The 27,139-nt window shown below is 44.5% G+C and overlaps 1 protein-coding gene and 1 long non-coding RNA gene across 4 annotated transcripts in view; both read left to right on the forward strand.

The window, feature by feature from the left end:
- The window catches only part of LOC123503674, a 30,729-nt gene extending 12,116 nt beyond the window's left edge, over positions 1-18,613 (forward strand). For both annotated transcript variants that reach the window (XR_006674577.1, XR_006674578.1), the window contains exon 2: positions 18,234-18,613. This is a non-coding gene — a long non-coding RNA (uncharacterized LOC123503674). The remainder of the gene's footprint in view (positions 1-18,233) is intronic.
- Positions 18,614-19,060: 447 nt separating this feature from the next.
- Positions 19,061-27,139, forward strand: part of LOC123503675 (T-box transcription factor TBX20-like) — a 130,407-nt gene continuing 122,328 nt past the window's right edge. For both annotated transcript variants that reach the window (XM_045253634.1, XM_045253635.1), the window contains exon 1: positions 19,061-19,546. In XM_045253634.1, the coding sequence (XP_045109569.1) occupies positions 19,441-19,546 (106 nt within the window). In that variant the 5' untranslated portion in view covers positions 19,061-19,440. The remainder of the gene's footprint in view (positions 19,547-27,139) is intronic.

The following is a 27,139-nucleotide window of genomic DNA, read 5'->3' on the forward strand; positions in this document are numbered from 1 at the left end:
GTGTGTGTGTGTGTGTGTGTGTGTGTGTGTGTGTGTGTGTGTGTGTGTGTGTGTGTGTGTGTGTGTGTGTGTGTGTGTGTGTGTGTGTGTGTGTGTGTGTGTGTGTGTGTGTGTGTGTGTGTGTGTGTGTGTGTGTGTGTGTGTGTGTGGGATAATGCATGGTAACAAGAAACAAGAAGGATATAAATACATACCTATCTTTATTTTTCCTTTTCTTTTTGCCGCCATTTACAAGCAAAGCAAAAACAACACACTGCTTTCCTTCTTTCCTTCCTTCCTGCAAGCCTTCACCTCTCCCTTCCCTCAACCCCTTGCCTCCCTTCGTCCCCTCAACACGTTTTGCACCCTCGCCTTCCCTCAGCCTCCCTCCCTCCGTCCCTTCTTTCCTGCTTTCCTTCCCCTCGTGTCTATGATAGATGGTCGGTAATAATATTGAAATCCCGCGTTTAGCTCTGAGTAAAAGAACCTTGTGATGAATGTATGGCAAGAGAGCGAGAGCGAGAGAGAGAGAGAGAGAGAGAGAGAGAGAGAGAGAGAGAGAGAGAGAGAGAGAGAGAGAGAGAGAGAGAGAGAGAGAGAGAGAGAGAATTCTGATATATTCCTCTTCACCTCTTTGTTCCCTTCAAAAGCAAAATAATCAAGTGTGTGTGTGTGTGTGTGTGTGTGTGTGTGTGTGTGTGTGTGTGTGTGTGTGTGTGTGTGTGTGTGTGTGTGTGTGTGTGTGTGTGTGTGTGTGTGTGTGTGTGTGTAATTCACCTCGGTCGCCTGCTGGTCACCCAGCCAGTCTTCCCCATTACGGGGGCGAGTTCAGAGCCCATAGACCGATCTCCGGTAGGACTGAGACCACACCACACTCCACACACCGGGAAAGCGAGGCCACAACACCTCGAGTTACATCCCGTACCTATTTACTGCTAGGTGAACAAGGGCCACACATTAAGAGGCTTGCCCATTTACCTCGCCGCCCCGGGACTCGAATCCGATCCTCTCGATTGTGAGTCGAGCGTGCTAACCACTACACTACGCGGTGTGTGTGTGTGTGTGTGTGTGTGTGTGTGTGTGTGTGTGTGTGTGTGTGTGTGTGTGTGTGTGTGTGTGCTTGATTCCTGACAGCCTTACAAACACAATCACCGCGGTGTCAAATATTTACAACCCCCGCCACAACCTGTAACATGAACGCCGTCCATTCTTATTCCCTTCAATTCCTGCTCCTCTTTTCTGCTTCTCCTTCTGTTCTTCCATTTGCTATTTCACCATTTCCGCCCTATTCTCTTGTTCATCCTGCTTCTCCATCCCTTCTTCTTCTTCCTCCTCCTCTTCCTCCTCCTCCTCCTCCTCCTCTTCTTCCTTGCTTCCGCTTCTCCTGTTCTTCCCTCTGGCGTTCATCCATTTCCTCTTTATTCTCTTGTACATTCTGCTTTTCCATCTCTCCCTCCTCCGCCTCCTTCGTCTTTGTCACTATCGACAGCAGGGAGGAATGGCTCACAATAAAGAAAATAAACCAGTACAAAGGAAAATAACTGAAATTGTGAGTGTACACGCTGTTAAAAACCTTCGCATCGTTACTCATTTTCACTTGCAAGACTTTTAAGTGTGGCGACTCACTTCACCAATAATCTGAAGGACAGGTCAATGCTCAAGATTAGTTCGTTTGCTAGCTAACCAACAAAATTTAGTCTTCCATTCTCTGTCTCTTACCGAAATAGGAAGAGTTTTGCTTCGGAAGCTTACGAAAGAACTGTGGAACTGGGTCTCAGTCTCGGCAGATCACTACACCCTTCGTAGGTCACAACATCATGGCAGCCACGCAACACACAGGTCTCGTCACACAGACCATATATAACGCACAGGTTACGGCTACATTTGGGTCATCTTCTCTACGTATACAGGCCATGGTTAGATTTTCTTCAGCTTTGTTGGGGAAGTGATTTTTAGTTGCCTACTTTGACCAGGAATAACAAACGTTCTTTCCTTCTTTTTTCTCTCTTTCTCCACTTCTCCTTTTCCTCCTCTTTTATCTCTTAATCCTCCTCCTATTTTTCTTTCTCCATCTCCTATTACTTTTTTTTCCTCCTACTTCTCCTATTTCTCATCTTCCATCCCCTATCGTTCTTTTTCCTTTATTCCTCTTCTTTCTTCATCTCCTTTTTCACCTGCACTTTTACCTATTCCCAATCCTTCTCATCCTCTACGCGGCATACACGTGTAGCTTAGCGGAGGGCAGGTAGCGTCCCCAAAATTTCAGGTTTCATAAGGAGTAGAATTTCCTGTATCCTTTCCCGCCTTTTCTAATTTTCCCAGGTATTGGTGACCGGTTCTCTTCAAGGCTGGGTGGAGCTAGAGGAGGCCAATCACTAGGATTCGTACTCAAGTTAGAAAACGGGTGAATGGGTTGCCAGATAATAAGCCACCACTACGCAGCCGTGTTGGTTCGGGGATAGGATTGAATAATACATGGAGACAATAAGCTATCCTCTCAATACTCCACGAAGGCGTTACACATTTCCGTGACTTTAATACCTTGTGAATCAATAATAATGCGAGAGTTCAGCACAAGGCAAGTCATAAGTCGGCGCAGTGTTGTCTAACGCCTCTCACGTCCCTCGCTGCTGGGGAGGGAAGGAGGCACGATAGTGTAATAAAATGATAGATGTGACAACGTAAAATGTAACAGCGAAAGGCAGCAAGTAATGCGTCACTGTAATGGTCCCACGGAGGAGACTTTCCCCGCACCTCGAAAGTCGCGTCGCCGCCACACAAGGAACGGCTGGCTTGTAAATAAATAACGCCAACAATAACTTTAAGAAACAAAAACAAGAGTGATTTATTTATCTTTATCCTTTTTTTTTTTTCATCCCATTTTTTCTTTTCCGTATAAATCAATTTCAGTGATATAAAACAATTTCCTCTGCTGCTTTATTTTACTTTTTTAATTTGTAATATTAACTACATTAAAATACTGGGAATGGATCATATACGGAAATTAACATTGTTCCAATTTTTCTTTTAACATAACTAAGAATTGAAAATAATAAATAAGGAAAATAGTAAAGCAGAAAATACACACACACACACACACACACACACACACACACACACACACACACACACACACACACACACACACACACACACACACGCAAACAAACAAACAAGCTACATTTCTCCCTCTCGCAAAATTGGAAGAAAGAATCGGATTACCAGTAAAGGTTCTAGGGGTTGCTCTCTCTCTCTCTCTCTCTCTCTCTCTCTCTCTCTCTCTCTGGTCTGAATGGAAGATAAACAGCGTGCCATTGAGGGCCCTCCACACTGTTACGGGGCGGAGTGGTCACGCTTGTGTGCTGAGGTGAAGTTATTAAGCGCATTTATTGGCCAGACGGGAAAATGGCGGCAGCAATTCATCCTTACAATAATGTGATCGATGAACGCCGATTTATTTATTTATCTTCGTGGTGGGGCCATGAGGAGAGGGGGAGTGGCGGGGCTCAGGGGGAGTTTGTGGTGATGGTGGAGTGCTGAGGGGGTGATTATATTAATGGTGATAGTGAGAAAGTGAAGATGGAAAAAAGTTGCTGGTGATAGTGAGAATTGGTGCTTGGTGTTGATGGTGGCGATGGTGGCGGTAGGAATGGTGACAGCTGGCAAGGTGTGGTTGTGAGTGTAAGTCATCGCAGGGGAGGGATGTGGCTCGCATGTTCCCTGAGCGGACTTGCCATTGGGAACACGCAGTAAACCCATGAGCAGTGAACGGAGGCGGAAGCAAAAATTGTAGTTTGAATAATGTATCAGTACTCGTGTAATAATGGATTGGGTGGGTGTAAGCAAAGTCGCCAACACAGCTAAGAAAAAAAATAATAAGAACTGCAGTTTAGTGACCAGGTGTGCCGAGAAAAGCAACGCCGTTAACAAGGGACAAACAAATAGAAATACAATCAAATGAGAATAGTGATGAATGGATTGTGAAAAAAAAAATAGTTGTAGTAGACAGAAGAATAGTAATAGATAGGAAAATAAAAGAAAAACGTTTGTCCTTTATTCAGCTTGTCAGGGAAACCGGTTTATAAAAGGCAATATAAACACACAAGTCAATGAAATCAATAAACAAAACGAAAAGTAGAGAAATAAAGTCAAAAAGAACAAAGGAGAACCAGAAGGAAAAACACAACTTAATTTCACATCACCACCATCATCATCGCCGTTGCTGTCAGTTATTTCCTTAATATTCTTAGCGTGTCAATATTTCTGACTGTTGCTTTCCTGTTCGCCCGTCAACCAGGAACGCTGATAACGACTGGAATAGAAACGTGAGGAGATAGATAACAGGAAGAGATATGAGAAACAGGCAACATGATGATAGAAAGAGACAATACATGAGGAGGATGAAATGAGTGATAGATATGAGAAACAGACAGCATGACGATCGATAGTGACAGATAGATAGAGTAAAAACATTTGTACTTGTGGCAAAGAAAAAAAATGCAAAAATTAAAGAAAGGAAATAGTGGATTAGATTGTCTTGAAATTTACGTCGTGTTATTGTTGTTGTTGTTGTTGTTGTTGTTGATGATGGTGTTGTTGTCGTTGGTGGTGGTGGTGGTGGTGGTGGTGGTGGTGGTGGTGGTGGTGGTGAGTTAGGTGTTTACTGTTTTCACTGTCATTATTATCATTATCATCTGCTTCTCCCTTTTATTTTATCTTCCTTCACTTTGAGTCTCTCATTATACTTCTCATTTTCTATTATTATTATTATTATTATTATTATTATTATTATTATTATTATTATTATCTTTTCATAACAACAAAGATTACTTCAACTAGAGAGAGAGAGAGAGAGAGAGAGAGAGAGAGAGAGAGAGAGAGAGAGAGAGAGAGAATCACACAAAATGGATCCAGTGCTCTTCATTTATTCAAAGTCTATACGTATTTACACTTACTTTAACCAGAGAGAGAGAGAGAGAGAGAGAGAGAGAGAGAGAGAGAGAGAGAGAGAGTAGCTGTGTGTGTGTGTGTGTGTGTGTGTGATGTAGGGGCGTTAAGAAAGTTTTCAAAGGGTTCATGAACCTTCTGACATCTCGCTCGCGCTTCACCACCGCAGGGACAAGTACTGGCGCCCCTTCGTCTCCATAAATTTTAACCTACATCCGTTCCCTGTGATATACGACGTCGGGGGAAAATATAGCATAGGCGAGTGTTACATAGTGCTGATGGATCTGAGGCGCACACACACACACACACACACACACACACACACACACACACACGTAAAGAACAAACAGCTACTCACTTTACGATTTTCAAAGTGATGTAAAAGAAAAATAATTCGTAAGGAGATGAAATTTAGAAGACTTGTCCACCTGTTTGTCTGTCCGTCAGTCTGTCTGTCTGTCTCTGTCTAAATGTCTATTCCTGTATAATTCTTGAACTCAAATACGGAAAGGACAAAAAATTACATCAGCTTGGTAGTAGAAGATAAAGTTAGGAAGGAGTAAGACAGTCCATCCGTCAGTCTGTCTATCTATTTCCATCCATGCATCACGTTACCTTGTCACACTCCCTTACTGTTTATCTACCTGTCTGTGTGTATGTATGTGTGTGTGTATCATTCCCACTCGCGTATTCATAAACTAAAAGGGAATATAAGTTTCTGCGGGAGGTGTAGCGAGGTAACACGATGCAGAGGTGGTGGTGATAGTGATGGTGGTGACAGTGGTGGTGACAGTAGTGGTAGTGGTGACTAGTGGTGTTGGTGACGGCTACTGCTCAGCTTTCATCACCGGGAGAGGAAGAGGTAAGAAAATATTACGTAAAGAATGAGGAAATTAAAGTAGATAAGGGAGAAGAGAAGGAGAAAGGGAGGGAGGGAAGAAGGAGAACCAAGATGAAAGACAAGAAATGAAGTGCGGAAAGGAGAAGGGAAGAGCGTGGAAAGAAGGAGAGAAGAGAAGGTGTGGAAAGGAGGAGGGAACGAGGGAAGGAGGGAAAAGAAACATTCAAAGGGGAGGTAAAGAGGGGAGAGAGATAGAGAGAGAGAGAGAATGAGGGAGAGAAAGACAAGAAAAGAAAGAAAGTTGTACGGAGTGAGGGGAAGAGGGAAGGAAGGAAAGAAGATACGACACGATAAATACACTGCCAACTATGTGCTTCTCTCTCTCTCTCTCTCTCTCTCTCTCTCTCTCTCTCTCTCTCTCTCTCCCACCCCCTTCGCTCCTCGCCTCAACAAGGAAACTCAAATAGCGACTCGCGGATTTTTTTTTCCTCACAATCGCCGGACGTAATTATTGACTTTCCCCGAACATAGTTATTTTTCGCTGCTTGTTTTAAACGAATGCATTACAAATTTCATGCATCCAGAGTTCATGGGAGCGAGTAACGGGGCTTAATCACGCAAAGTAAAGCTTGACTCTAGAAATATATCACATTGAAAGTGGGAGATTATGTGAAGAGAGAGAGAGAGAGAGAGAGAGAGAGAGAGAGAGAGAGAGAGAGAGAGAGAGAGAGAGAGAGAAAACATATACCCTTCTAAATATAATGATACTTTGATGCTGTTAAGAAAAAAAGTAAAAATAAAAAGCGCGTCACGAGAACAGATCACCCATCCGTCACCAATCCTTTCCGGTAACGAAGTGAAATACGGCGCCCTCACACAGCCGTCATCACCACGCACCGAGATGCAGGTGGCGATATGCAGCCAGACACTAGAGAGACACACACAGACAGACAAAGAGAGAGACTGATAGATACACACACTGATAGATATAACAGATACAAAATAAATAAATAAATGGACACACCAAACAGGATGCAACATACACCATCATCACCGCAAACGTTAACACCACCACCACCCTTACCACCACCACCACCACCACCACCACCACCACCACCAGACCATTCTTCAAGACTGGAATCATGTAATCAACTTAACCTCGCTTTCAATTAAACGTCGGGGGCAGCGCGGAGAACAGCGAGCCGTGTTTGCGTGGCGGCGGTGGTGGTGGTGGAGGTGGAGGGAGAGGTGAGGGGCGAGCAGCAAGGGGCGAGGTATTCCTGGCTCACCTCGCCGCATACATCGACGGCTAATTCGACGTTTGGAGTCAAGACAAGGCCATCATCACCCCGTTATTAGCGTAAATCAATTCATTGGCGTCCATTACCGCATCCACAGTGTTGACGATAAGTATACGACCACAAGGGGGTTATTTACACACACACACACACACACACACACACACACACACACACACACACACACACACACACACACACACACACACACACACACGTAACTGAAAGGAAAGAAAAGAGAGGACGTGGGATGAGGAATGTAAAAAGTTAACGAATGTACGCATGAAGAAAACTGAAGAAGAAAAAAGGATATTATTATTATTATTATTATTATTATTATTATTATTATTATTATCATTATTATTATTATTACATGTGTATAGCGGAGAGCGGCGGCGGTGGTGACGATGGTGATGGTGGTGGTGGTGGTGGCGAGGAGGAGGAGGAGGAGGAGGAGGAGGAGGAGATGAGGCTGGGACGAAATGGAGGAAGTAAAAACGAGAAATTTGAAAAGAAAGGAAAAACAGGAGGAAAGAGAAAAATTAAACCAAGAGGAGGACAGAGAGAGAGAGAGAGAGAGAGAGAGAGAGAGAGAGAGAGAGAGAGAGAGAGAGAGAGAGAGAGAGAGAACAGTACATGAGAAAAGAACACACAAACATTTAATCACTGAGGAGGCAAGGAAAGGACGGAAAAATAAGTCTTGGGTGTTTGGTTTCTTAAAGGCATCTGAATCCGTTCAAGCATCACGGCAAAGCACAAGCATCAATCAGTCAGCCAGTCAATCAGTCAGCCAGCCAATCAATCACTAAGCCACTCTGAGAAGGAGCCTGTTAAACTATCACTCACACTCGGTCACACAGCAAGCAGGACAGTCAGTCAACCGCTCAGAGATGTCAGCCGGTCAGTCAGTAACAGTTTCTCACCGGAATCACGACCAACCACTCTTCCAGTCACTCAGGCTTTACTATTCTTCCACACAGGTAGTTATCCATCCATATTCCGCCGCTAAACGTGATTCATAGACACCCGAAGGCACATCTATTCATCCGTCTATTCCATCACACCACCACTTATCCATCTCCCCGATACATGGGAGCAATGATCTATTAGTCCATTCATCCATCTATATATCAATTCCCTCAGTCAGTCAGTCAGTCAGTCAGTGAGCCGGGGCGGGAGTTAACCAGCCAGCCAGCCAATGAGTCAGTCAGTGTGGCCGGGCAGTCAGTCAGGCACAGATCACGCTCACCATACATCAGATTGACGTCAGATTACGGTGGCATCCCATTGTGGCGTGACAGGAGGGCGTGTGTGTGTGTGTGTGTGTGTGTGTGTGTGTGTGTGTGTGTGTGTGTGTGTGTGTGTGTGTGTGTGTGTGTGTGTGGCATCTGTGTTTGCTCAGCTCGTATGGGGCAGCTGTCCCTCGCCTCTCTATTTCATAACGTTTCCTCATCAGCATATATCAGCTTATGTGGTGTGTCCCCCGATGATGGAATGAGGGAAGGGGGGAGGGGATGTGTCAAGGGGCGGAGAGGGGCGGGGAGGGGCGGGAGAGGGTCGTGGCAGGGTAAGGTTGTGGTATACGGGTGTAGGGGGGACAGGGGGTTGGAAAAAAGGGAGGGTTGGACAGTACAGGGGGCAGAGGGAAAGATAGGGAGGGTAGAGAGGGGTAATCTGTGACTGGGAATTGCTTTGTAAGTCCCTGTGTGTGTGTGTGTGTGTGTGTGTGTGTGTGTGTGTGTGTGAGTGGACAGGGTGCGGGATACGGTATGGTTAGCGTGGAACGGGATGGGGGGGAGAAGGGAGTGTGGGTTAGTGGATGGGTATGGAGGGAAGGGTGATTGGGAAAATTAGGTATTATCAAGCTTTGCCAGTACATATTATGCGTGCGCGCGCAGAAACACACACACACACACACACACACACACACACACACACACACACATATATATTATAAGTTTTTTTGTGAGTCGTTCATGTGTGAAAGCCTCTCTCTCTCTCCCTTCCTCCCACCCTCTACTCTCTCTCTCTCTCTCTCTCTCTCTCTCTCTCTCTTCGTTCTCCGTTACCAAAAATCAAAAATGAAAATTCCACTTGCATGAATCGCCGAGAGAGAGAGAGAGAGAGAGAGAGAGAGAGAGAGAGAGAGAGAGAGAGACCACCAGCACACAGCACACACAAGACACACAGGGAGGGAAGGCGGTGAAAGCTCGTCTCACCCCCATTCGTTACGCTCACAGACGCACTTGATGCAAACCGCGTGTGATATACAGGGCGGCCGATTAGTGGGTTGAGGCGTTACGGGCTGCGGTGCGATAAACAGGGGCTTGCATTAAGGAGGGCGCGGCGGGACTGGTAGTGATGGTAGTAGTAGTGGTGGTGGTGGTGGTGGCGGTGGACTGTCTTATTATTAATGCACTGAATACATCCAATACTTATTTTCCGAACGAAGCATTTCTCACCATCGGCCCCTTTGTGTGTGTGTGTGTGTGTGTGAGAGAGAGAGAGAGAGAGAGAGAGAGAGAGAGAGACTTTATTCTTTCTGTCAATGCAACACAACCATTTTGATATTGACCGAAAGTATTGTCCAAAAGTTTCTCAAATGGCACAAGAAGTCTCTCTCTCTCTCTCTCTCTCTCTCTCTCTCTCATAAGTCAAGACAGTTATAGGGTGAACTGTATACACGTACACATAGCCAGACAAATACGTACATGAACACGTAAAGTCGTACATAATAAACATACATAAAGGTACACGAATATACAAGAAGTGGAGAAGGGAAGGAGAATAATCAATGAAAGACGCAAGAAAGGAAAGTATAAAAGCAACAATAACAAATAAAATATCCCTTACTTTATGGTACACTTGAGAGAGAGAGAGAGAGAGAGAGAGAGAGAGAGAGAGAGAGAGAGAGAGAGAGAGAGAGAGAGAGAGAGTGTGTGTGTTCTATAACAAAGTATAGCTTAGTACTAAAGTCTCTCTCTCTCTCTCTCTCTCTCTCTCTCTCTCTCTCTCTCTCCTTTCAGTGGCGCAACATATACTGTCTATTGCGGAGATTGTACTAGTGTTGGTTTTAGTAGTAGCAGTAGCAGTAGCAGTAGCAGTAGCAGTAGTGGTAGTGGTAGTGGTAGTGGTAGTGGTGGTGGTGGTGGTGGTGAGTTATTGGTCAAGTCTGGTATAAATCTTCTTCTGACCTTGTTCGCAGCCATGCCGGACCAAGTGACACTCTAAGCCACCAATCACAGGCAAGCTTCACCCCTGCCACCCTCCGTCCTCCCTGCCTTCCCTTGCTGGCTACCTCTTACCTACTACGCCTCATGCACTCACTCACTCCCTTGCCAACTCATACTAACTCTTGTAACTCACTGTCTTTTAATCTCTCTCTCTCTCTCTCTCTCTCTCTCTAATTTTTATCCATCTTTCTTCCCACTTGCTTTCTCAGTGTTCCTCCTTATCCCTTCTTCCTCTTTTTCTCCTATCTTCATTTTTTCCCCCACCTTCCTCACCACTTCAACCTACATAGAACAAATAACAATAGATCATTTGCTCTTTACAAGGTTGTTTGTCCTCTTTTACTTCCCTCATTGTCTCTAGTTTGGTGATTTCCTTCAGCTCTTCACGCTCCAGCAGCAGTGACATGGCTCTTGTCTTTCACCTGCAAACAAACCTCTTCACCTGATACTCTTCTCAAGGCGTCTTTTCAAGGAGGCTGTTTAAATGTCCTGTCACCTCGACCACCACCACCACCAGGGGCACCACCGCCAGGGCACCGCGCCGCTTAGTAATCCCCGGGGTGGCCACATAGAGCGGGTCCCTAATCTGGGTTTCGGAGACGCGAGGCAGACAAAGGACCCAAGTAATCGCTTCGAGTCAGACGAGACCTCACGCATCGGACACTGGAGGAGGAGGAGGAGGAGGAGGAGGAGGACAAGGTATTTTTCACGCCCCCACTCCTAAACATTGCGTGACGTGAATCTGCCTTCTCAGCCTCCTCCTCTTCTTCCTCCTGCTTCTTGTCTTCCTTTTTCTTTTTTTTTTTGTCATTTTCTCTCTCAGAAGTACAGCATGTCAAATCCTCGTCTCCTCACACCTGCCTCATTTACCCAACTTCCGTCACCACCACCACCACTACCACCACCACCATCACTAGCACCATTACTTGCCCCACCCCTCAATATCACGGCGTTACTGTTCCATTCACCATCAAATTATAGCGAGCATATTCACACTATCCTCTGCATTCTTATATACACTGTAGTGACACACACACACACACACACACACACACACACACACACACACACACACACACACACACACACACACACACAAGAATGGAAATAAAAACAATCCTAAAAGTTAATAAGATTGATTGACTCACTAATTGACTGAATTCAACTTTTTTTAAGGGCGTCCCACAAATGAGGGCACAGTGACAGACCCCGCCCTCCCTGACTCCCCTTAAAAAAATATCACCAATTATATTTATCTATTTACTATATTTCCACGTCAGATTTTCTCCACAACTTGGTGAGAGGAGCTGTGAGTGAGTGGCATTATCTCCATCTTCTTCACGCCCGAGGGAAAAGAATGACGGAAGGAGAGACAGAGAGAGGAAGGGAAGGAGGGAGGGAGGGAGGAGTTAGAAGGGAGTGTAGTAGAGACTTGAGCCTCCTCACACTCAGTCGACGATCCAATTCCCTATATCAAGTAGGAAGGGGATCAGACCTTCCATCCGAAGTAAAATGGAGGATTAGAGCAGCTCCGAGGGTCGTCTTCGAGGGGCGCTCCACGTAATGACCTTCTCTCACCTGTCCCTCTCCTTCTCCCTCTCTCTGGCCCAGTCACTTGTAGCACACTCCACTGTCGGGTCTCAGTAAACAAAGCGGTGCCGGGATGAAGGTGCTGCGATCGAGGTGTCTTGGTGGCAGAGGTGACTGGCGACTCAGGGATGCAAAAGTTAAGTTGTACGGGATTAGGTGGAGAGCGAGAGAGCGAGAGGGGGAGTGCAGACATGAAGGAAGGAAAGTGCGCGGTGCATTACGTACTAAGAGAGAGGTGGGGAGATTTCTGATTGGCTTAAGGAGAATGAGAAGGGTGTAGTAGTAGTAGTAGTAGTAGTAGTAGTAGTAGTAGTAGTAGTAGTAGTAGTAGTAGTAGTAGTAAGTGAATGGGTGAGAGGAACAGATGGATAAAGAGATAAGGAGGAGGAAAAAGAGGAGGAAAAGTAGTGTGAAGAGGAAGAAGAGAGGAGGAGGAGGAGGAGGAGGAGGAGGAGGAGGAGGAGGAGGAGGAGGAGGAGGAGGAGGTGGTGGTGGTGGTGGTGGTGGTGGTGTTAGAAGAGAACGATGAGGAGAGGAAAGAGAGGAGGGCGAGGAACAGCAGCTTTGTGTATGGGAAGTGAGGAGGGTGAAGTAATGACGTGGGAGAGGAAGGGAGGGAGGGAAGGAAGGGAAGGGAAGGGAAGGGAGAAGGAACAGGAACACGGGGATTGATTTAATAATTCTATGATGCCGTTTAAAGTTGTTTCTAATCTCCATAAAACACGGGCTATTGATTTTTAAAACTAACAACAACTTCCCCTTATTTCATCAGTTTTTTCTCTCCCTCACCGAGAATTATCCTCCTCCCCTCTCCCCCTTGTCTTCTCCCTCTACCCTGGCTTCCTACACCCTCCTGACTAAGCCTCCTGACAGCGCCGCCTCACTACCTCTCACGCTGACTTAGTGCAATCGTAGCCGTCCCATTTCACGCTTTTAATGTTCTGCGATTTTGAAAAGAACATTGAGCTTTGAAATCCACAGGGAAGCAGTAACTCTCGCGCCTCATCTTGCCGTTTTGAATGTTCCGAGTCAATCATCTGCCGCACATCTGTGTAACCTCAATGCGCAGTCCATACGTGATAAGACTTAAACCAATATTCTTAGACATTTGTGAGGGTCATAAAATCCATTTTCAAAAGGGTTATAGAAGATTATGCGCGTTTTTCTAGACGTTTCTCTAATGGATGGTGAAGAAGCACTGGAAACTATATAGAATCGTGAACGCTCCCTTGAAAACGTTAACAACTTCCATTAAAGAGAGTTAGGGCAATAACGATGAAATATTGGAGGGTTTAGTGATAAGTATCTTACCGCCACGTTCTAAGAATCTGTTTATTCTTTTTATTTGTTTAATTAATTCCACACATGAAAATTTCCAAGTGCGAAGGAAATCTGAGTTAATTCTCTATATTTTCCATCATTAAGGTTTGGACGAGTAAGTGTTATTTAACTTGATTTGAGTACCTCAGTATATCACATGACTTCAATTGTAGTTTTAGCGTTGAGTCAGTTCATTCAGTTATTCCTGCGAGATGTTTGCGGCATCATGGCAATTCTGTTTACAAATTCCTGTAGCGATGATGGTAATAGTTTTCAATTCACTCAGTCAGTCACTCCACAAACTCACCATCGACCTACCCATCCATATGCGAAAACAAATATCCTTTTTAATTTTCCATCTTATTTCTTCCTTAAACACCACTAACACCACCACCATCAACACAACCACCACCACCAACACAAACACCACTGCTGTAACCCAAGAACCAGCAAAAAAGGAAAATCAACACGTGAGAAGAAGGAAGTACGAGACAAGAACGAAGAAATTAAGAACGAAGTAGAAAGAATAGATGAAGGAGGCACCTACACTCACACTCACCACTACCACCACCACCACCAGTTCCAAATCAGCGATGGTGGTCTGCGTCTCACACATACACATATTTTAGCGTCCAATTTTACAAGAGCGTATCGTAATATGGCCTCTACTCTACTTCAAATGAGCGAAGTCTTCCATCAGTCCAAGTAACGGAGCTAGGAAGAGGAAAAGCAAGAGGAGAAGGTCTGCGAGAACTCACCACTGCGTCTCCTCTTCCTCTTTCTCTCTCCCGCGCTCCAGCCTCCTCACTTCATTGTTGCGTCTATACAAAGCAGCAATTATTTCGCAGACTTATTAGGCCGTAAGTCATGATAAACGCGGGACAGAGGAGCGGCAGGGGAGGGCATGCTGGGGGAAAAATATATCTTAAGGGTAGAGAACAGGAGGGAGGGAGAGGAGTGGGACGGGCCAGCAGACGGGCAACGGTGACGAGGCGAGAGAAAGGAAGAGGAAAACGATGGAGGATGAGCAGAAGAGGAGGAAGGACTTAAGAAGGGAAGGATGATGTGGGAAATATGTGCGAGGGAGTAAAGGAGGATGGGAAGGAACGCTAGGGTGACAGGAAAGGGAAAAGTGAAAAGGAAGAATGACTTGGGAAAATGTGAGAAAGAGGAGGAAAGAAAGGAGGAATAAAGAAAAGGATGGTGTGGGAAATACGTGAGAAGCAGCGAAGGAGGAGGAGGAAGAAATGTAGAAAATATGCAAGATGAGCAGGAAAGAGAATGGAGGTGGAGGAGAAAGGAAGAAGATGTGGAAAATGCGCACAGTAAAAGAAGTAAATGAAGAAGAAAGAAAGGATAAAGTGAGAAAAATACGCAAAAATTAGTAGCGTTTGCATTGAAGTCTTTCCTTTGTCGAATAGACGAGGAGGAGGAGGAGGAGGAGGAGGAGGAGGAGGAGGAGGAGGAGGAGGAGGAGGAGAAGGAGGAAAAGGAGAAAGGTGAAGGAGGAGGAGATGGAGGAGAAAGAGAAGGAGGAAGAGAAAGAGAAGGAGAAGGATAAAAGGAAGATGATCAATATGAAGAAGAAGAACAACAACAACAACAACAACGAAAACAGAAACAACAACAACGAAGAAGAGGAGGAGGAGGAGGAGGAGAGGAGGAGGAGGAGAAGGATAAAAAGAAGATAAACAACAGCAACAACAACAACAACAAAAACATCATCATCATCACCATCATTAACAAGAACAACAAAGAAAAGAATTTAAAATGTAACTAAAAATTCATCAAAACTCACAACTCCCCCTCTCTCTCTCTCTCTCTCTCTCTCTCTCTCTCTCTCTCTCTGTGTGTGTGTGTGTGTGTGGGTTCGTCAGGTGTGTCTGGACCGCTTTACCAACCACCCACGTTCGTATCCCATTATCAACCTTCCCTCGGATAGCACGTGGGGGGAATCCATCACCATCTTAGCTCCTCCTCCTCCACCACCAACACCACCACCACCACCACCACCACCACCACCTCCTCCTCCTCTTTCTTTCACGCAGAACAAGCACGCTGATGTCGAAGCGGTTAAGAGAGAGAGGAGAGGATGAGACAGAATGAAAGGAGATGCAGAAAAAAAAGGAAAACATGAAAAAGACAGAAATACGCTAAAAGAAAGGTAGAAAATAGAAAAATCAAACGCAGAAAGACGTAAATTTGTGACGGAAATGGAAACACGCTAAATAAAAGAGAAAGAAACGAAATAAGAGCAGGAAAAGTGAAAACAAACAGGAAAAAGACGCATATATAGTACTAGAAAATTGAAAAGTGAACACAAAGAAGGAAGGAAAGACAGGAGGGCGTAGAAGAGCGAGAAAGAGAAAAAAAGGCAACGTGAGAATGAAAAATTATAATAAAAAGATAAACAAAGAAATTAAGGATCTGAAGAACGAAAGAATGATGGGAGGGATAGTAAGATAAGAAAGAGAGAGAAAAGAGCAGTGCTAAAGTAAAGGAACTGAAAGAAAGTAAGAAAATGAGATAGATAATAGTAGATGATGACCAGGAAAGAATCAAGGGAAGAAAATGAAGAAGGAAAAGAACAAGAGAATAAGAGTGAATAGATAGATAGTGTAGAAAGAAAGGGAAGGAGAAATAAAGAAACAGAATGAGAGGAACAGAGGAAATGATAACAAAAATGGTAGAAGGATGTAGGATATTTGGAGGAAGAAAGAGGGAAGCACGGAAGGAGGGAAGGAGGGAAGGAGGGAAGGAGAGAAGGGAAGGAGGCACAAACAGCTTCGTCAAAATAGTCTCCCCGGGTAATGAAAACCATGACGATATCGTAGAAAACGGGAGATAATAATGGGAAGTCGCTGAGGAAGGATGGAAGGGGAGAGAGAGAGTGGAGGGAATTTGTACTCTAGAATTTTTCACACACATTTCTTAGATTTTTATTACCGATTTTTTCCCATCACTTTTATCTCTTTTCGTCCTTCATTTGTCCTCCTGCGTCTTATTAGTCTTTTCTCTTCAACCGTTCGGCGCCACATGACCCCGGTGCTGTGACTCGTTTTATCTATCAGTCAGTCAGTCAATCACTCAAATAATCTTTCAATCCATCATTGTACACACACAAGAAAATCATACAGACTTATACTAACTTGCTTATATACTTGAAAAACAACAACACAGACACTGCTACTACTACTACTACTACTACTACTACTACTACTACTACTACTACTACTACTACTAAAATTTCTGGCAGATTTATTCCTGCCATTACCTACGTTTCATTATCTAGGGTCGATTAAATTCACCCATTGCTTCATAAACTTTTCCCATTGGCGCCTTAGAGTAGACACACACACACACACACACACACACACACACACACACACACACACACACACACACACACACACACACACACACACACAGTTAATAGTGGATGGAGAGACACACACGCTTACAATCAATACATCAGCGAGAAGTTATATCACGTTTGTTAGGGGGATTATAGGATTACTGTGACTCACCCCCTCTCTCTCTCTCTCTCTCTCTCTCTCTCTCTCTCTCTCTCTCTCTAAAACAGTCTATACATTTTGCCTGCTTCTTTACCCATTATTCTAACTCTACTTAATTCTTCTAGATCTCCTTTTTCCTCTTCCACCTCCTCCTTCACCTCTCATCTGGCCTCCATCTCCTTATCTCGAACTATAGAAGCACTCCTCCTTCCTAACTCAGACACCCTGCAGTCCCTTCCCACTCCCTCAACACCTCAACACACACAGACACAAACACAGCAGTTAAACACACCGAAGTTTGCTGTAGCCGCGGGAGCTTAGACACACTTTGACAGGCTTGCGGGCGGGCGGGGAGGGCATCGTCTACGGCTGAGAAATGGTCGCAGTTTGTCAGAAGGGGCGGGAAGGGCGGGGGATGGGCGGGTAGCGGTCATTGTTTGGTGGATAAACTGTCGATTTGAACACGTTAGGGAACCACTGACGCTGCTACCGATGCTGATGCCACTTCGCTGCTCTTTGGCGGCTGAAGGAGTTGACATGCTTGTTGTGATGGGAAGTTGTGCAGTGAGGGAGGAGTGGGAAGAAATAGAGGGAGGGGGAGAAAGGATGAAATGAAGGGAGGGTGTAGTGGAGGGAGGTATTACTAACTAGTTTGATAAAGGTTCACGTTTGTTAGTCCTTCTTCCTGCTTCACCTCACGCCTCCTCCTGTCGCCTGCCACCTGGGGAGGGTTACCGAGAAAGAGAGAGAGAGAGAGAGAGAGAGAGAGAGAGAGAGAGAGAGAGAGAGAGAGAGAGAGAGAGAGAGAGAGAGAATGAAATAAGTTAATAAAAAAATCACGTCACTGAAATCACGCTAGCAGTAAATCTGGTCCCATTTTCTTTGGAGCGACGCGCAGCCAACACCCAGCCACCCCCGGACCCCATTACCCTACCCCTCCGTTCCTGCTCCGCGCCGGCCCCAGGGGACTCAATTAGGTGACAAGCGCGTCCCTGGTCAAACGAGGTCACGCCGCTGTCTCTTCCATAACCCACCCGACTGACGAACCTCTAATTACTATCTATTAGCCGGACGTTAATTACAGAATATTATACGTTCGCACCTGCTGCAGGAATTATCTCGAGCGATGGCAGCGGTGGTGGTGGTGGTGGTGGTGGTGGTGGTGGTGAAGAAGGATGGTCAGAAGAAACGATACTTGCGATGTTTGATGGATCTTATTCCTGGCGTGGATCTAGTTGAGTCTGGATCAGAGCAAGGGAGGAGGAGGAGGAGGAGGAGGAGGAGGAGGAGGGGGGGGGATTTTTGGTATCGTGGGGAGGGTGCGGAGGGCTGGGAAGGAGGGATGAGGCAGCCGCCGGCCACCACAGCTCCGTGACCGCTGCGCCGCGAGGGTGAGGCGCGGCGGGCGATGGCGTGTCCCGCGATCACTAATTATGTCATAAATCTTGAGTTAAAATAATCCTAATTACAACATAAAATACGAGTTATTATATGCTTAATTTTCTTACAGAAGCCGAGTTATAATAAAGGCAATTACCTCACGAAATTACCTTACGAAAACAAAGTTACTCTCTTGTAATTCTGTCCTATCGTGCCGCGCTGGACTTAAGTCTGCTTTACGAGGCACACGGAGGCTGTCTGCTCGCCTCCATTAGGCTGCTGGATAACGCCTGGCCAAATACATTAATAAGTATTAGCAGAGACTGATCGAGGACGCGGAGAAAGAGACGTGGGGAGGAGCAGAGATATGATAATCTGCTCCCCCACAGCAGGTGAGTGAGCGAGTGAGTCAGTGATTGAGTGAAAACATTCTGAAAAGAGAGAAAGAGATAAGAAAGAAAAAAAAAAGAGAAACATGAGGCAAAAAAGAGACTCTGAGTGATGAATGAAGTTGAGAAAGAAAATACCAAAATTTCTCACATGAATAAAACAAACCAAAGTGAATTACCAAGTGAATTATGAAGATGAAAAGTGTGAGAACTGAGTGTGTCCGCGGCATGACTCCCTCGCTGGCACACTGACGCCCTGCACTCACGCGGGCCACCACCAGCAGGAGGCGGCGCGGGCGAGAGGGAGAGAAAGAGGGAGAGAGAGTGGGTGAGTGGGGAAGAGAGGTGGAGGCTGAAACTCGACTGAGGGAAAGAAGGCAAGCAATGAAGACTTGCCCTCACCTCTGAGTGCCCTTCCTACTTCCTACTCCTCTTCCTCCTCCTTTTCCTCCTCCTCCTCCTCCTCCATCCTTTCCTTACTTTTCCTTTTCTCTTCCTAAAAGACATATTCACGACACAGAGAGAGAGAGAGAGAGAGAGAGAGAGAGAGAGAGAGAGAGAGAGAGAGAGAGAGAGAGAGAGAGAGAGAGAGAGAGAGAGAGAGAGAGAGAGAGAGAGAGAGAGAGAGAGAGAGAGAGAGAGATCTACCATTAGTCCTGACAATGGAGTGAAATACCAGTGACTCATTTTTCTGTGTGCGTGTGTGTGTGAGTGCGTGCGCGTGTGCGTGTGTGTGTGTGTGTGTGTGTGTGTGTGTGTGTGTGTGTGTGTGCATACGCGCGTATTGTCTGTGTTTCTGTACCTCCATCCACTTGCACCACCTTCACCACCACTACCACTCCCTGTCCCAACCCAAACATTTCTCTCACTATCCAATCCACCTCACCCGCTCCACCCAACCCACCCACGCCCATCGCGCGCCACCGCCCACGCACACACGCCCGCGGGATGAGTGTGGTGGAGGAGGCTGGGCTACTGAAGGCGCGCGCCACCGACTTCTCCATCGCTGCCATCATGGGCGCGGCGGCAAAGATGACGCCTTCTGCCAGGGAGGGTGAGTACTGCTGGACTTCTCTTGGGGCCGCTGCTGTTTGTTGTTCCTCAGGTTGACTTATCTATGTTAGCTTTATAATGACAGGAATGTTTTTGATTATGTTGTAATTGCTTTTTTTTATTTTGCTTTTTCATGTTTTTTTTTCAGTGTTCTTAGTTTCTCTTCCTATTCTTGTTCTACTTTTTTTCTTATCCTCCTTGCTCCTTTTGTTTCTTTTGGAATTGTTTAATTTCGTTTCTTCTTTCGGTGTCTATCATTCGTGTTCGGTTCTATTTTCATGTATTATATTAAAAAAAATTCTTGCGTGCCTTTCTTGTACAATTTATCTTGCTTTTTTTTAATCCTATTTTCATTTTCGTCTTTCGTGTGTTTATGTTCACTTCACGCTTGCATTTTTCCATTTTCAACATGTTATCTTTACCATTTTTGTGTGTTTATTGTTCTTTTTTTTTCCTCTTCTCTTGTTTTCGTTCTTGGTGTTTATGTTCAGCTCTCATCACTTTTAGGATCTCTCTATAATATTCCTCAGTAATGTTTTCCAGACTTGATCTTTTCTCGGGAATTTTCTTCTGCGTGTGATCTGTGAGCGGTATCATGACTTTTCAACCTTGACTCGCCAGTTTTTGTGTTTGTCTCCTTAGCGACACTTAATGAGATTCGTTTATTTTTTCGCTCTTTTTATATAGCAAGTTATATTCAGTGAAGGTCATACATCTACTTCATTATACATATCTTGCACATATTTCAGCGTTATAAAACTACATTGCTATTCCATTCCTTAACCCATTCAGTACCATCCCATGTTTTCATAGTCATTCTGTTTACTATTCAGCGATTTTATACAGATTCAGAAACTCCTGCTGAGATTAGAACAGCAAAGACTCTGGCCATCAATCTTCCGACCTCCACACACCCTTCCTAATGCAAATAAAATCGTCTAATCACACCCAAAAATCATGGCAAAAATGCGTCTCAGTATTGAAGGGGTTAGAATCATCTTACTGACAGTTCACAAATGGTAAATCTTCTACGAGAGTTTTCTTAAGGAATTTCTCTTTTCATTAGGACTATAATTCAAAGACCACGTAGATGATTCCTCATGTTCTCATTTCCTTATTAATAGTACAGGTTTCATGTCAAACTATTAGAATCGTGAAAACATCCTTGAAAATCTTAGTAATTTCAACTACATCATATAAAAAAGAGCCGCGATTACACGACGAAACATTTATTTTTATGTAAGAGGGAAGACTTGCCAAATGGAGCATAAAGCATAAAAATAAAAGCCCACTTTGTTGCCAGGCCCCATGCAGGAGAATTAGCTAAAAGAAAGGGATAAACGTCTTGAAACCTTTTTCTTAAATAAGGTCAATTCATAGGAAGATGGAAAGACAGAAGCAGATAGAGAGTTTCAGAATACAGACTCCTACGTTCTCCAAACAGTTCTCTCCTCTTGTGACATAGCGGTGTCATGCAAGAAGTGCGTCGTCCTGCCAGTCACTGCCGCACGTTTTGAGCCTAATCTGCCCTTGGAACGTGTCTATCTTTCACACATTTTTTGGTAATTCTCGCTTCGCTTGCTGTCCGTGTGTCTCCCTGTCTGTCTGTCCATCGTGTACGTCTATATCTTCCTAAGCCGTGAAAGTTAACTGACGACCGCCCCTCAGGTCTCCATCTGTCTGTCAGGAGAGGTCTTGTTTCTCCATCCCCGAGGCTGCTGTCCCACCGCCTACTTACTCCTCCCGTGAAGCACGCACAGAGAGCTTCACTCCTGACTAAGAGGCAAAAGAGGAAGAGAAAAATATAAGCGAAAGAATCAGCGGCATTGAATGTACGGAATTGAACTTAAAATATATTTGGTTTGTTCATAAGAAATCGTAGTACTTTCCTCATGGATATTGGCACCATTACTGTTTGTAAATGGAAAAGTCCCGCATAATGCATAACATAACTGTTTTCTTTAAAGACCAAAAGTTACCAGTAAGACCTCCAAGCATCCATTCTTTCACGCCATGTCTCTCTTCTCCGATAACTCGATATTGTGTACAAATCACTACGTTACCTTCAACTTACAACACGGAGATAAGGCACACGCACGCATCCCACCGTGACTGCCACGTCTGCATGTTTCTCGGGGCTGAACGCGTCTCAGTGTCGCCACAGTCACGGAACACCGCAGATCGCATAGCTGAGGAAAAACACGCAGGCTGCCACTATGAACCCTGAACGTGTGCACGTACCAATACGCAATGACAAGATAGGAAATCAAAGTTACTGTTAGCTAATTAATCCTTTGACTGGTATGTCTTCTCAATCTAACTCTTTCAATGTAACATGCAACAATTCATAAAGCTAAAAGGTAAATTTCTGGAGTCCATATAACTATTTGCAAAAAACAAGAGGATAAAAGCAGAATATATTTGTTAGTTCAGGCAAGTACAGTGTCTGGAGGTGACTGTAGAACAATGAAATATATGTCGGAATGGTTGTGTTGCAAATAAGAGAGATTAACAAAATATTGCAGTGAGAGTTAGAATAATTTAAATGATATTGCGGACAACAAAATGATTGGTCTAGTTCTTTACACTTCTCAGTGCCTTTATCTATATTTCTATTCGCTAAAACCATCAGTGTCTATTCAAATTAAATCACCAGTACAATAGTATTAACATAATAAGCGTTAAACAGCCTAAACCTGCAGTAGTTTTGCATAACCGTCGATAAACTGTCAGTAACGCAGCTTGGTTTTCTGACTTTCCGCCGTCTAAAGCGTTGTGGGCGACGCGTTGCGATAGTGGATTGGATGCACGCTCAAACGAATAAATAAAGAGGCCATTACATTATGCGAGTTATGTGAAGTCAATTAGTAAGATTATAGATAGGTTGGGTGTCAGATTTCACCGCTTTTGATCGTCACGGCAGGGGAATAGTGCAGGTGGTGGAAGGACACAGAAAAACTTACTTATTTTCTCGTTGTGCGTGCACGTGGCGATAATGTTTCTGCTCTTTGATGTGTAGCTTCCTTAACTTATAAAAGCGTTACCATTACCACTACTACTTCCCCCATCACCCAGTCTCTCTCTCTCATCATTATTTTGTTCTTCGTTCCCTCCTCACTGCTGCATCTATTAACTCCAAATGCTTTTTGCCAATATGTCACCAGCGTGGCCTTGCATGTTTCCCTGGCGTCAAGGACTCGGACGCATGCACGCCAGCCACGCCATTGTCACCAGGACGAGAAAAGACATCCACGCTTTGTCTTTGCGTTCTTGCATTTTCCACTGAAGGGCAGAGCGTTCGACCACAGGGAAATGTCACTCTTCACGTCACAAATTTTATGCGTAGCTACATTTGGTTTTGCGTTACAAGACAGTTTTCTCAGCTGAAATGTTAAGGAGGCTGCGGAGAGGCTATGGAGAGGAATAAAAATGTGGATAATCATTAAGTCCCTGTTTCACTGAAGATTGAAAGGAAAATTTTCGTTTTTTGTCTGTTATTCTTAAAGATGAACAGATAGGAAAAAAAAACTGTTGACTTACCTGTCACTGAAACAGAAGTACATATGAAACGTAATCCTACTAATTTGCTGCCTCACCAAAGACTACTGGGGAAAATGTATCGTCTTTGTCACCTTTTCTTTTTTTCCATAAAGATGAACATAAAAAGCTACGAAGAAAATGTCGTTGACTTACGATGTCACGGAAACTGAAGAAAATATAAAAACCGCAGTGACAATAGTGACAGAAAGAATGAAAATCAAAACTGAGAATAAAAGAAGAAAGATGGAGAATTCATATTTAAGAAAAAAGATACGCTAAATTCACGAAGTCAATGAATCATAAAAAAAAATAGTAGAGGTAATAACGAGGAAGAAAATCTTGGAAATATACCAACGATACCAATCCGATAGACTCTCAACGTCACTGAAACTCAACCAAATCCAGAATCCACATTGCCAAACTGCCAATGGTTATCAAAACAGTGATGATAATAAAAAACAAATAAGAAAACACCAAGAAAACCACAATTTCTCTTCCCAGCAACATTTTTTTTCTCTTACTGTTAAAAAGTCACGCAGACTTCAGAGGAACTCAACCAAAACCTGAAACTGCGTTGACAATAGCGATAAAAAGAAGCAATGATGATAAATAAGAGATAAAGAAGAAAGGTGCGGGGTTATAACACTTCTAACACCGTGAGTTATACCTTCCTGTTGCATATTGTGTCGCGAATACAAAGAATTTTCCTGACAACCGTTAAAACCTAAAAAAAGAGAGTGAGGAGGGAAGTGAAGGAAACATGAACTAGATATTTCTTTTAAACGTGAATAAATGGAAGGAAGCGCCGCAGTCACGTTTTATTGGAATTAATGCAGAAAAAAGATTTAAGATTATGCAGTGAAGGCAAGGGAAAGTGGACGGAGAACTGCAACAGATATTTAATCCCTTGCATAGCTGCTAGAGATTTATTCTTTCGTGAGAGGAAGGAAGAGGAGAACAAGAAGGAGGAGGGCAAATAATATGGCAGAAATTCATAACCAAACAAGAACAAAAAGGATAACGATAACAAAAACGAAAGAAATAAGAATAAAAGAACGAAAGAACAAGAAAGAAGAACGAAGCTGGGGAGGTTCACGACGAAAAGACGATGAGGAAGAGAAGAAAATGGAGGAGGAGGAGGAGGAGGAGGAGGAGGAGGAGAAGGAGGAGGAGAAAGACAAGAAGAAAGTAGAACAAGAAGTAAGGTCGAGACAAAATGAGTTACTAAAAACCACAAATACTGAAATGGAAAACAACCTTTCAAAAATTAAGATAGAAACCATAAGTGTATCCGTAGAAGGCGCAGAAGTAAGAGAGTGTACCTGGAGAGAGTGTTAGCGGGCATCTCTCACGCGGCGGCCGAGCGGAGCCAAACGCTAACCAACGCCTGGGCACCATCAGTCAGCGCGGCGGGCGTGGGGCGGCGGTGGAGAAGCGGCGATAATAATGACTGGTCTTTTGGTAACGTCCATTCTCCTTCGCCTCTTGTCGCGTCTTTCTTTCCTCATCTTAACCTTTCCTCTTCTTTTTCTCTTCCTCTCTTTTCTTTCGTATTCTTTGTTTTTCGTTTTTATCTTATCTTCTTTCAAATTCCTCTTTCGTCTTAAGTAAATCGTTCTTCTCTCCTCATCTTTCCTTCTCAGTCTCCTCTTTCTCCTCCTCCTATCACCTTCTTCCTCTTTCCCTTTTCTTTTGAACCTTTCTTTTTTTCTCCGTTTTCCTTCTGTTATTCTCCGTCTTTCCTATCCTCCTCCTCCTTGTCTTCTTCCTCCTCCTCTTTCTCATATTATCTTCTTCCTCTTCCTCCTGTTCTCTTCTCGGCCTTTCCTTTTTTTTTTCTTCTGTTAGTTCTCCGTCTTTCCTATCTTCCTCCCCCCCTTTCCTTCCTCTTCTTCCTCCCCTCCTCCTCCTCTTCCTCCTCCCGAGCGCCACCAATTAGACCACCCGGGTATTAGCTAAGGTCTCTCGTCGCTTCATCTTCGTCGACTTCGTCAGTAGGAAGCTTGGTATCTCTTTTTAATAACACGCCTGACCACGTATTATATAACCTACTCATTACTCGTTATTTATTAGTAAGACCCGCTATTATATCGGAGGAAACTGTAGCCACGTATGTACGACGACGAGGAATTAAGAAAGAGAGAAAGAAAGACTGAAAAAAAAAATATATATATATAAAATCAGGAAGGTAGTGGTGGTGGTGGTGGTGGAGGGATGAAAATTAATTATGTCGTGGCAAATAGATGAGGGAGCTTGGAGAAGGGCAGGTTAATGGGAATGTATAGGTAAGTGGACAGGTACGAGGAGAGGCGGGAGACGGATGGGTGAGTAAGTGGGTAGGTAGGAGGGCTGATGGACACAGATAGCAGCCTGAGATGAACGGATAGGTGCATAAAGCAGGGAGGAGGTGCGGGGGGGATGGTGCTAAACAGGTGATGCATAAATGGAAAGGTGTGCTGCGAGAGAGAGAGAGAGAGAGAGAGAGAGAGAGAGAGAGAGAGAGAGAGAGAGAGAGAGAGAGAGAGAGAGAGAGAGAGAGAGAGAGAGAGAGAGAGAGAGAGAGAGAGAGAGAGAGAGAGAGAGAGAGAGAGAGAGAGAGAGAGAGAGAGAGAGAGAGAGAGAAAGAGAAAGAGAAAGAGACAGAGAGACAGAGAGACAGAGTAGGTGAGACGAGTAAATAAAGACATTACATATGGATAATAACAAATAACACCACAAAAACACCTACAGCACATACATGCACACATACACACAACACACCTATGACTTAACGCGACCCACACAAAAAGGTAACGCAACACCACGTACACAAAAACACTAATGACATGACACACAGGAACCACAACATTTAACACCCGAAGCTACACAATGCCGTTAAAGGTGATCCGACATTACAAATACCCATGTAAGAGGAGGAGGAGGAGGAGGAGGAGGAGGAGGAGGAGGAGGAGGAGGAGGAGGAGGAGGAGAGAAAAAGGGAAGTATCATTAACAAAAACAAGGATGGGACAAAAAGTGGAGAAATATGAGTTAGTGAATTTGTTACGTTGTAGTGTGTGTGTGTGTGTGTGTGTGTGTGTGTGTGTGTGTGTGTGTGTGTGTGTGTGTGTGTGTGTGTGTGTGTGTGTGTGTGTGTGTGTGTGTGTGTGTGTGTTACAAGTTAGAATAGATTAAGTTGTTCCAATTTAGCTTTACACGACACGACATTAAAGCGAAACATTACATACCTGGAATGAGAGAGAGAGAGAGAGAGAGAGAGAGAGAGAGAGAGAGAGAGAGAGAGAGAGAGAGAGAGAGAGAGAGAGAGAGAGAGAGAGAGAGAGAGAGAGAGAGAGAGAGAGAGAGAGAGAGAGAGAGAGAGAAAGTATAGAAATTTTATTGATAATTATGTAAATGCTCTCTCTCTCTCTCTCTCTCTGTCTATATATCTACCTATGTACCTATCTAACTATATATCTCTCTCTCTCTCTTTGCCTCGTCAAATGAAAAATGATTATTCTATTCCGTCATGCAAATATTCCATCATACAAATATTCTATCTCCTCCTTCTCTTATTCTTCGTCCTCCTCCTCCTCCTCCTCCTCCTCCTCCTCCTCCTCCTCTTACTACCACTACCATCACTTCTACTACTCCTTCACCCCTTCCTGCTGCACTCCTTCGGTATAACGTGGCACAGTCTCATCTCCGGGCCATGTTCCGCCGCGTCCCGTCACTCCTACGTCAGATCAAGGCCAGACTCCGCCTCCGCCGCCCCGTGCCGTGGCCCTCCGTAAGACCGCGCCGTGCTGCCTCCAATCCAGTGCACAAGACTCAGTACATGTCAAAACTCTACTGACGAAGGAAGGGAAGGTCACGGCACACGTATAACTCTCCTCTCTCTCTCTCTCTCTCTCTCTCTCTCTCTCTCTCTCTCTCTCTACTATGGCTACACGTTTTAGCGTCTTTCTTTTTTTCTCTCTTTCGTCGTCGGTGTAAATGCAAAGGTCCATTTTCGGTTTTCCTTCTCTGCTGCCTGGTCGCTTTGCTTTGTTCACTCACGCCTGCAGGAGGAGGAG

Source organism: Portunus trituberculatus, chromosome 14, assembly GCF_017591435.1.
Source record: "Portunus trituberculatus isolate SZX2019 chromosome 14, ASM1759143v1, whole genome shotgun sequence".
In the NCBI taxonomy this organism is placed as follows: Eukaryota; Metazoa; Arthropoda; class Malacostraca; order Decapoda; family Portunidae; genus Portunus; species Portunus trituberculatus.